Genomic DNA, 11436 nt, shown 5'->3' on the forward strand with positions numbered 1-11436 from the left:
TAATATTCGCCTCCTGCTATATATTTGCAGTAGTAAATAGACTAAATACATATTTAATATTATTTAATAAATAAAAATATATAAAATCGTCAACTCTTATACGAAAGTTACACTTGAGAAATAGAAAACTCTCCTCTTCGTATTTCCATACAGTTTCTGCAAATCAAGAGCGTTTGGCTGGGTAATGAAAGTTTTGGAAACACATGCCGAAGGAAGATGGCTCTACAGCTGTTTTGAGGTCTTTTTATAGATCTTTGACGACTACCATTACACCATAAAATGTTCTATCTCTTGTTAAAAAAAATCTCGTAAAAAAACTGAAAATAATTTTCCGTTTTCTTAGAATAAAAGTTAGTCTCCTTCGCAGCCGTTCTGTCTCGTCACGCAACGCTCTCGTTGCGAGACGAGACAAAGAACGGCTGCGAGGGAGCTTGACTGCCCAATAATGGCGTGTTGAGTATTTCATGATGTGCAACCTAAACTGGGCGACTACAGAGCCCACGCAGCATGCTTGTAAACACCAACTGAATGTTTCCGCGTGAGGATATATCAATTGAATTATAAATATTTCCACTGGCTTACGGCAACCCACTAGGGTAAAATTATACTTGTAAAAACATTTAAATAGTGGTAAAATCGCTGTATATTATATACACATTAAACAACTGATAAAACGTCGTTTTATCGACGTATTATCTTGAATCTTGCACAGGTGTATGACCCTGAATGTACTTGGCTTTGTACCATTACTTTGTATATGAGTTTACGGCCCTTTAATTGTGCCTAAAACTGGTCTCTATGCATTATAAATTCCATTACGTCTTGGCTTTTCAGCTATGCTTTTCTCCAACTTTACTTTTGTTAATCAACCCTTTAACCCCTGATATCAAAGAAAAGATTCTCCTATGTTGACCTCGTATACTTTTCTTATAAATGTACTGACGAGAAGTTATTAAAATATCAAGAAAATTCACCTTGAGTGATCATATCCTTAATTCTCGTGACCTCAGAGACTGAATAAGCATTGATATTACAAGGAGAAATTTGATGCTGATCACTGTTAGGGCTTAAAGGAGATTTATTACAGATAACTTGTAGTGAAAACCGTAAGTTGTATAGAACGACCGGTCAAGATAGTATTTTGTGGCTTGTACGGTTAACCGTTTAGCTCAGTATTTGAACAAGTCCACAGTTGCGAACGAAGGTTTAAAACAATTTTTTTAAAAATTGTTTATTTTCCAGCGTTACAATAAAGCTTAACTTATAAAATTACTGAAAACCTGAAAAGATGAATTTACGCCTGAATATTTAACAAATAGTTACACTTTCTTCAGTCTGGCTCAATATCACATTTAACTGCGCGTTTTGACTTCTATAAATAAGTACTTTGATTTTAATATAAGCATATATCACTTTGATAATATTGTATGAACTATAATATATATTTGTACAAATTCAATATCAAGGTCGCAGAGCACTTCATTCTTAGCGTCCTTTAGTGGACTTTCGTTCTTGTTGAATGCTTCTGTTTCGACTGGATGGTCCATAAAGCGGCACCGCAAGAATCTAGCGTGCAAATATGATAAGATTAGCATTAAAATTCTTATTGATGCCTTACACATATTTGGTATAAGGGGCTTTTCGAGAATTTGGATATGACCTCTAACTCGTTACTTTGTGATCAGGCGCGTTAAAAATAATGTGATTCTACCTTCTTTAAAGCTAGTGGGTGAAATCCTAAAGTGTGACCATTCAAATGAAAGCTACTGAGTAGTACTTTCCTGTGGTGCTGTTTATTATACTGTTCAAAGTGGTTCTAACATTGGATAAAGTGATTCTAAAATGTCATCTTTCAAATGAAAGCTACTGAGCAGTACTTTCCTGTGGTGCTGTTTACTATGCTGTAAAAAGTCTTTCTAACGTTTGAGTCCGCGGATAAATTGATCCTAACGTGTGATCATTCAAATGAAAGCTACAGAGTAGAAACCAGTTTACTGAGTCAATCTCCCTCTTTCTCTCTCTTTTCTCTCTCTCTCTTTTTTTAGTAATCAAAAAGGGTCGGTGCACGTTGGAAAAAGAAAACGCCTTTTTTTTTAACCTGGCTCCATCTTAGTTCCTCTTCCAGCTGTCGTTGTTGCTTTTTATGGTGCACCAGTCCATAAGCCTGTTTCCTCAAGGTATCTTCCAACTTTTGAATCTAGTGGAAGAAAAACGAAGAAATATTCCTAACACATACAACAATTTGGACCTGATTATATGATGTCGGAGAATAGGTATGTCTGGTTGCTAGGTAGGTAGGTAGGTAGGTAGGTAGGTACTTAAAGGGGAAGTATCACGCAAATTTGCTGTCATTTCAAAACCCCAAAATGTTTGTCTGTCAGCAGAAACAACAAAATAATTGTCAAGTTTGTTATAAATTATCACCCAAGTGCAATAAAACCGTCAATTAATGCCTCTGGCCAGAGACAGAGTAGGCCGGTATGGATTCAAACTTGAAAAATTTTAGGCAAATGTTTTTCAAGTTCTTGCATTTTTGTTTCCAAAATGCGCTACAACAGAGCACGAGGTTGTTCCTTTCAAGAATTGAGTTGATTTCTTTCCTCTCGTCATTCTAGAATTATTTGGCAGCTGATTGGAGGTCTTATTTCATCATTTTTAACAAAAGATATACTTTGTAACAAAAGATACAAAGTGTGTGAATCGCCCTCAAAACTTCACAATGCCCTTTGATTTCTCACGGAGCCATTTTTGTTGAATAACTCAAACCCTTTCTTTAACGTTTATTGTTGCGAGCAGATTTTGTGAGATTTGCTCCCTCAAGATAAACCTGAGTGGAATTCACTCAACTGCTTTTGTCGATATCTCCCAGACAGTCAACAAACAAATTTAGTTATCTAACGCTTGCCAAGCGATTATACACCAGGGTCTCTTTCCCGTTGCTTTTGGCACTAGATTTGGGTATACAAACCAACATTAAGCTTATATACCTTGAAAAGATGAGGAAAATATTGTTGCGTTTGGTTTAGTCAAGGACTTTAGTCTGGTTTCGTTCAGTTTAGCCAATAGTTCAAAAAAGATTATTTGAAGTAATATATCAAACACGAGAAGGTGTACATGTATTTCATCAGATATCCAAACACTGAGAAGTAGGGTGAAAAAACGAGGCGCAGCCGAGTGTTTTTTTTATATACGAATTCGAGGTGTTTGGATATCCGATGAAACACACTTTCGACTTTTGAGTGTTTGATATGGCTTCTCAAATGATCAATAATTCTTGGAGAAATTCAAAGCTAACGTTGACAAACTTTTATGGTAAGTAGGAACACATATCCAAACCACGGTCACAGTAGAGTTTTTCTTTGTTTCCTCTTGATTAAGGAGTTTGAGAATGCTGGTTCTCTGTTTTGTCCCCAGTTCAAACTAACGCATTTTCGTTTGAAAATGCACAAATGTGTACTTTTTCTTGCATTTCCACCTATCGTTGACATAAAAATGATCCGCCGAAAACGCTGAGAGAGCGAGGAGCAAATTTTCTTGCCTGAGGAAACAACTCCACATGCTAACCACCATCTTCTGTGCTTGCCCATTAACACTCATCCCAAATCTATTAATACCTGTTCTTTGTACTTGTGTAGTTTCTTTTGTAGTTCATCTCTATCAGCAATGTTCACTGTTAACTGATTCTGGAACATAATAAAGTGTTCATTAGAAATCCAATATGACGGATCCAAGCTGGGAGCTGTGCAGAACAAAATGAAGATCCCGGTGTAAAACGGGAGTAAGTGACGATTTGGCCTTTACAATCTAAATTTCTCCAATAAACGGTCTACTTTGGCCCACAGATGGACTGGGTTAGAATACACCGCAACTTGAATAAACGTTAGGCTAACTGTTTTCAAGTTCTCGCGTCTTTGCTTCCAAACTGCACTAGAACAGGTCTTGAGTTGTTCCTTTTAAGAATTCAGTTGATTTCTTTTTCTTGATGTTCTAGAATTATTTTGTAACCAAGTGAAGGTGTTGTCGCACCACTTTCACCACAAAAGGTCAAAATCCCAGTGATACCCCTTTAAGACTCAGTCCTAAGCGTGCCTGTCATTGTTCATTATGCTGTAGAAAAAATCATCAATAGCCAACTCACTTTCACATAAAACAGTTCTGAGTTAGCTTCATTGGCTCTCTTTGTCGATGCTGTGTTTTCAAGCTTAAGTAACTGAATCTCCTCCTTCATCTGGCAGATCTGATCAAGCAGTCCCTAAACATATAGCAGATTGAAGGTATTACATTAATCCACTACAGGTCAGGGCAAGGGTGAAAGCGGCAAACAGCATTTGGGAGTTGATGAGGAGTAGATAAAATAGGAAACGAAACGCATTTTGTGTGACGAAGAGAAAATATATGTACCAAAATACAGTCAACTCCCTTTATTGCGGACACCTTGAGACTGCGAATATTGTCCTTAATAGCGAGAGTTCATAATAGTGGGAATTTATTTCAGTCAAACGTCTGTAATTTATTTTTGCCGGGATCTAGTCGCTGTCCGTTTTATTGGGGTGTCCGTAATAGCGAGGTGTCCGCAAGGCGAGAGTTGACTGTAATATGTCTGAGTGCAAATATGACAGGGACACCCAACGGATCGTTTCGGTAAATTATCTGTTCGGAAGGCCCTTAATCCCCTACAATTTTCTAAAAATAATTTTCGCCTCGAACGTTCGTGATATGGGAAATTTAAGGCCTGGTGTTTTCGGATTGATAAAAATGTCGTTTCGGGTACCGGAAAAAGGTCAGCTAAGATTTTCGGAAAGGAAATAAGACCTAAGTTTTTTGGGAAATGGACAAAAATGCCCTAGTGATTTCGAAAAGACTCAAGTTCCCCTAGAATGACCGAACAGATAAAAATATTATAGCGCAGCTTTAAATGAATCTACAGAGCTTTAAAGGCACTCCAGATAGCCTAAAATAGCGTTTCAAGGGATCTGAGAGAAAACTCCCATTGGGTGCCCCTGATATGAGGCCACATTATATTCTTCCAGAGTGTGTGGGACAAAAACACAGCCTCATTCCTAAGGTCCTCTCTCTTCCACTCTCGAGAAAGGACCCAAGAAAGAGAAACTCTGGATGTGAAGAGAAAAGGATGTCACATGATAAGCTATTTTATTCACCAGAAAGTTGTGTAATGCAAATGGCAGGACTGAGAGTTCCCCTAGAATGACCGAACAGATAAAAATATTATAGCGCAGCTTTAAATGAATCTACAGAGCTTTAAAGGCACTCCAGATAGCCTAAAATAGCGTTTCAAGGGATCTGAGAGAAAACTCCCATTGGGTGCCCCTGATATGAGGCCACATTATATTCTTCCAGAGTGTGTGGGACAAAAACACAGCCTCATTCCTAAGGTCCTCTCTCTTCCACTCTCGAGAAAGGACCCAAGAAAGAGAAACTCTGGATGTGAAGAGAAAAGGATGTCACATGATAAGCTATTTTATTCACCAGAAAGTTGTGTAATGCAAATGGCAGGACTGAGAGTATGGACCAGGGGCTGGGGATTTCCTCTGGCCCATAGAGATGGACCCCAGCTACTCTCGACTGACAAAAAAACAAAGCATTGATTGACACCACAAAAGGCGTACCTCTTTTAGGATGGAGGTATACAAAAGGGTAGTGATTTCACTAGCTGAAGTAAAAGGGGGGGAAAACTGTCATTTAGGTATTTAAAAGGGCCTTTCAAAATATCTGGAACAGACTCAATGAGATAGGATAGAGTGTTAATTCTACTGTAGGTATGCGATAGGGGTACCATTTCCTATGGTAGGGTTACTTTTCCTGTCAAAGATGGTATGTAAAGGGGAAAGAGTTTGGACCTCGGGGTGGAGCCCTCCCCATATAAAGCTTTCTTGAGTACCTTACCCCCCCTCCCCCCCCCCTCCCCAGGGTACTTCCTCTTTTGTCTCGCCTTTCGGCTCAAAAATAAAATAAACAAATAAGTAAGTAAAATAAAAACTGATTCATTCCTAGTTTTATTGCATGGCCTTTCCATAAAGACAATTACCTTATGAATTCTAAGTGCCTGTCCCTGTCTCGCAAAAAGCAAAGCCTTAGCTCTCGAAACAGGTGCAGTGGCCACTCTCTGCCGACTGCCAGCAAATGCTGTCCTGTATGGGGCTTGGGGTCGGCAGGATAACAGTCGATGATGCTTGACTGGCACTGTACGATCATATACATCACTATCTGCAAATAACTGAACAGACAAATAGCACTTGTTACAATATGCACTTAATGTATGGTCCCGAGGGAAACAGTTAGTTTTGTTTTCCCGAGAGTCCTGATCAGGACTCCGCAAGGGAAAACAAAACTAACTAGTTTCCTGATGGACCAAGTTATATATTTAGACTTTCCCTTCAACAAACAAACAACTGAGAGGGCAGGGGCACGTGACCAAGAATCAACCAATCACAGTGCTCGTTTTGTTGAGTGAAAGTCTAGGTATATAACAACAGTACTTGACAGTTGAGAGGGATGGTGGACATGGGCTTTTTTGTAAAACACGTGCTGAAAAACAATTTACTTCAAGTTGGACATGAGATGACATAGATCAGTGTACATGTATCAAAGTAGATGCATACAAGTCTTAACTCCAATTTAATTTTAATTCCTGCAGTTTAGCATATACAACTATAGTTAATAATTTATTACATTTTTTACAAATTAATTAAAATCGGTGGCAGTTTTTTTTTTTTGGTCCATACTCTTATAGACCATAAAATGACGTCATAAAATGTTCACAACTCAAGTGAAGCGAGTGGTTTCACTGCCAAGTTTTGAACATTTCATGGTCTTTAAGAGTATAGACCATAGAAAACTGCTTTTGATTTTTTTTTTTTTACAATAACATGGAAAAAGCACAAGCAGAATAATGGCTGTATTTTCTGTCTAGAAATCATGTGTGTTACACATGACATTATTTTTGTCGTCTGTACTCTTATAGACAATAGCTACGAGCCAAACAGCATGCAGGAAATTTGACGGTTATTGTAAAATCTTATCTAGACAATATGTGGCATGAGATTATACCACTGAACTGGGCAATAGCAGCTGCTATAAACAATGACGTTTTTTGATTTTAGGAGTTTGTCTTACAGTGAAACCCCGCTATAACGAAGACCCCATTATAATGAACAACATTTGAAAGCCCGGCAGAATTACAGTAAAATATGTGGAAATGAACCCTACTATAACGAACCCCGCTATAACAAATAGATTTTGACGGTCCCAAAGCACAATTTACCCTGCTATAACGAATATTTTGTCCGGTCGCTCGCAGTCAGTAAAAACGACAGATTTAAGTAGAGTAGAAATCATAGCTTGCTTTATTCCAGTTTTGTCAAATACGTGTAATGCTTCAGCGCGCTGACACGTCTTCCAGTATCTTTAAATTAAGGACACAAGCTTTGACACTTTAGGCGGCTTCAGTTTACAGTATCAAATGAATAAAAGTAATGATTTCTACGTGTACTGTAGTATTGATTTTTTGGTAATTTTAAATTACCCTGCTATAACGAAATCAATATTATTGCTGTTAACCAGATAATTCATTGTAATGCGGTCTTCGCTATAACGGAGATCCTGTTATAATGAACATTTTTTTCGGTACCGTGGCACTTCGTTATAGCGGGGTTCCACTGTTCAGTACTTGTTATCAGCAATTTTCTTTGATCAATGATATATTTCTCACCTTATCAACATTATCATCAGTATCTTGCTGTTTATCAATGCATTGTTCTTCCATTATGTCTCTCATAGGTTCTGTTTGACTTTCAGCATTCACTGTGTTAGAGTCTTGATGACACTTTTCAAATTCCGTTTCTACAGTTGCATTTATTTCTGGTTCTGTTTGGCATCCAGTATCACAAAATTCTAAAAACAACAAATTTAAGTGACTCAAATAAAAAAAATTACTTCTAATACAGTTAAACCTCTTGTAGGTAACCACCAAAACCTGATTACAGAATAGATCTATATATGGCTTGTATGGCCACCTTACTGAGAGACAGTCAGTTACGAGACATCTTAAGTGATGAGACTGGAAAAGGAAATTTGGTTTCAGGAACAAGCAAAATTTCATTAGAACTACTACTGTAGGTCTAATCATCTTTTGAGCAGTCTCTACATCTTAAAATTTGGAATCTTGATCATATTAATAGATTGAACCATTTGGAGGCTTGACTTTTCACAAAGCCACCATTGTGAGTATTGTGCTTAGCATCATCATCATCATCATCATCATCATCATCATCATCACCCATTAAAATTAATCAGCGCCACTTCTGCTGCCATTTCATCATTTATCAACACACTCTTTGAATTAAACTATTGGATGTGAGCCTCCCTTTAGCAACCAGTTCAATATGAATGGTTTCAACTGCTTGTCTACAAAACCTTTCTCTATAAATAATTATTATATGACTGCTGAGTCACTCATGATCACAACTGATGTGGTTGAGTACGGCAAACTTAAACAGACAACAGCAAGGGATAGAAAACGGTTTTATCTTCTGTGACTGTCTGTGAGCTGCAATCAAGGTCACAGAATTGCACTGATTGCAAGTAGACACAGAAGTTTGTTGCTTATGATCAGAAAATATTTGGTGGTCAATTTTGCAACCATCTGTCATTGTCTGCGACTGGTTATAAACAATAGGAAAACCAGGCTTAACTGTCCAATTAGAATGCAGGTAGTGTGGATGATCGGTTTGAAAAGGGTGCTTTCCATTGTTTTGTCAGAACTGTCCGGCCAGGCAAGTCAATTTGTAAACGGAAGGATAAGTTTTATCCTCGTCCTTTGAATTTCTTCGAAATGGCGCGTTCCATTCTTGAAGTGATTATTTTTAAAGAATTTGCAGCACCATCCGTTTAAAATGACGAATTTAAAGGCTGTTCTGACAAAGTTCCCACTCCCAACTCAACACTCATCTCACCATCTCTTGGATTAGATCGGCCATTTGTAATAGTGAAAAACATAAAGTAAACAAGAGACCTGTAGTCACCTCTGGGAAAATGTACAGATGGAATTGGAAATTTCAAACCTTCCAGCAGCCCCTGTTACCCCACCACAAAGAGTACATGAATGAAGCTTAGGCCCCATCCACACTAATATATTTGCATTTGAAAATGCATGCTTTTTGATACATTTTTGTCTACCATCCACACTAAAATGCCCGAAAACGCCGATAAAAACAGAGACTTTTGAAAATGATTTCAAAAGTGGAGACGTTTGAAGACACATAGTTTTGAACATGTTCTGTTTCTAGTCTAGACAGGTGAAAATGGTGACGTAAAAACTGTCACATGCCATCAGTTCCAGATGGCGGATGGTCTTGTGATGTTAGCACATGCGCAATCCCAGGTCCCATCTTAGGTTGGATGTCAAAAACTTAAGGCATGCGCTGCCCATTCCAGACTCTCAGGAGAGTGATTCATGCTGGGATGAACAGTCATATCGCCTTTACATGATGACAGAATGAAAATCTCCCTGGTACAGTGACCAGGGTGAACTCGCACTGGTACCTGTATGACTTGCTCCAGTATGAGATTTTGTGCTGGTGTCATGTAAATGAATACAGTCGCCACAAGAGGGAACCAGAGTGAACTCATACCGGATTGAAAGTCGCGCCGGTATTAGAAAACACCCCCTTACTACTGATCAGTAATTAAATTAAAATTAATTAAGTTTTACTATACTTTTTGTACTCACCAATAAGGGCTGCTTTTGTACAACCAGTTTCTTTGCTTTCTTCTGCAGCACCATCTTCCGGGTGTTCAACTAATTTTTCAGCTCTTTCAACTCTATTCAAATTTGTATGTCCCTGATCGGGCATTTTATTTCCTTCATCTGCCAATTTCCCCATCGCTAAGCGAAGAGCATCCAATTCTTCACGTTCCAGTTCTAACTTTCTCCTCTCCGCTGCTAATTCCCCTTTTTGATACAATAATTTATCTCGATTTAATCCCAGTTCCTTTGCATGTTGCAAAGAGTTCCTCTTTATCTGCCTTACGCTGTCGTGACTTTCAAATATCTCATCCACAAAGGATTCCAGTTCTAATTTGAATTTCACGAGCTCTGTCGACAGCGATTCATTCAACCCCTGTGATGCGGCAAGTCTTCCCTTCAAACTTCGAAGAACGGGGTAATCTCCGTTGAGATCCCCGTGTTTTGACTGCGAACCCTCGATCGCTTCAAGAAGCAGTCTAGTTTTTGTGATCGCGTCTTCCAGCTTTACTTGAAGACTTGATACACCTTCAAGAACAGGACCAACATCGAAGACCGCCATGTTTGTTTTGCAATGTAAATTTCTATTTTGGAGTTGCGTTGACGACACTTCTGGGGATTGGGGAAAAGAGATTTTCCCGCGTTCTTACCTCGCCTTCTGATTGGCCATTTAGTATTCGATAACATTCAATGTATAATTTTTTTTTGACCTGCTGCGATTATTCATTTGGAGATAAATAAAGTTCATCATCAACCCCTAATTTAATTGTCACGGAAACTGAATAATTGACAAAAATGAACTAACTTTGCACGAAAAATGGTTTCAATCATTTTCCCAAATCGACTCAACCCTGGAACATAGCCTAATTATTAAGAGTGAGTCTACTTCTCCAATTTATGTTAACTATCGTGCAGACATGTTGTAGCAACGGTGTAGTAACTATGTCGCAATAAAAACCGCAAGCCACGAACGTGTTGTAAACGGGCTGTTATCTGGATTTGGAGAGTTTACATTGGGCTGTGGGAACTTGAAATTAATCAAAGTGCATTCTTTCTCTGGTAAATAAAACAGAATTACGTTATATTAAAACAAAACTAAGTAACAAGGAAGTTTTACCCAGTTGCAGTGATTGCAAATAAATCTTACTCCGGCCTATGAGTCATCTGTAAGATCACCTGAGCAACGATCAGTGGTAATAAATCCCGGGGGTACTCCTCGGAATTGTGGGTAGGGGTGTGCCGCCCGGTTCTCCAAATCCTGACCCTATTTCAGACCAAAACATACCATTTTCCACACCCGTTTTCAGACCTGGTCTCTAAACGCCATACCTGTTTTCAGACCTGGCTTGTAGCGTAATTAAGCTTCGCATCAGTGCCGAAGTCAAGAATTGGTAAAATTCACCCTGAATGATTCAGCTCGAATGATATATTTTGGATACTTCTTTTTCTCTACTATTCATTGGAGTTGAAAAGACAAATATGTTTCTGATACGCTCTCGTGGTTCCCTTGAAAACCATACCCGATTTAAGACCATACCCAGATGTGTGTCACCATTGTTAATGTTATACAAAACATGCCCTTAAATGTTGGTTAATTTCATTTGTTACCTTGACTTGATTAACGTTGTCGGATCAAAGCTTAAAGCTTAAAAACATCTTCAAAGAGGTTGCCA

The 11436-nt window shown here is 38.4% G+C and overlaps 1 protein-coding gene across 2 annotated transcripts; it reads right to left on the reverse strand.

Moving 5' to 3' along the window:
* Nucleotides 1-440: 440 nt before the first annotated feature.
* LOC146482935 (uncharacterized) lies at nt 441-11222 on the reverse strand. Of its 2 annotated transcripts, XM_085106478.1 has the most exons (8): nt 11105-11222; nt 9749-11072; nt 7730-7911; nt 6047-6235; nt 4139-4252; nt 3615-3683; nt 2099-2197; nt 441-1566 (listed from the first exon to the last, which is right to left on the reverse strand). In XM_085106478.1, the coding sequence occupies exons 2-8, from the start codon at nt 10323-10325 to the stop codon at nt 1486-1488; spliced, it is 1311 nt and encodes a 436-aa protein (XP_084962604.1). In that variant the 5' UTR covers nt 10326-11072; nt 11105-11222; the 3' UTR covers nt 441-1485. The 2 variants fall into 2 exon arrangements, with proteins under 2 accessions (XP_084962604.1, XP_084962605.1); XM_085106479.1 differs by lacking the exon at nt 4139-4252.
* Nucleotides 11223-11436: the final 214 nt, after the last annotated feature.

Source organism: Pavona decussata, unplaced genomic scaffold (assembly GCF_977016875.1).
Source record: "Pavona decussata unplaced genomic scaffold, jaPavDecu1.1 SCAFFOLD_41, whole genome shotgun sequence".
Taxonomy (NCBI): Eukaryota; Metazoa; Cnidaria; class Anthozoa; order Scleractinia; family Agariciidae; genus Pavona; species Pavona decussata.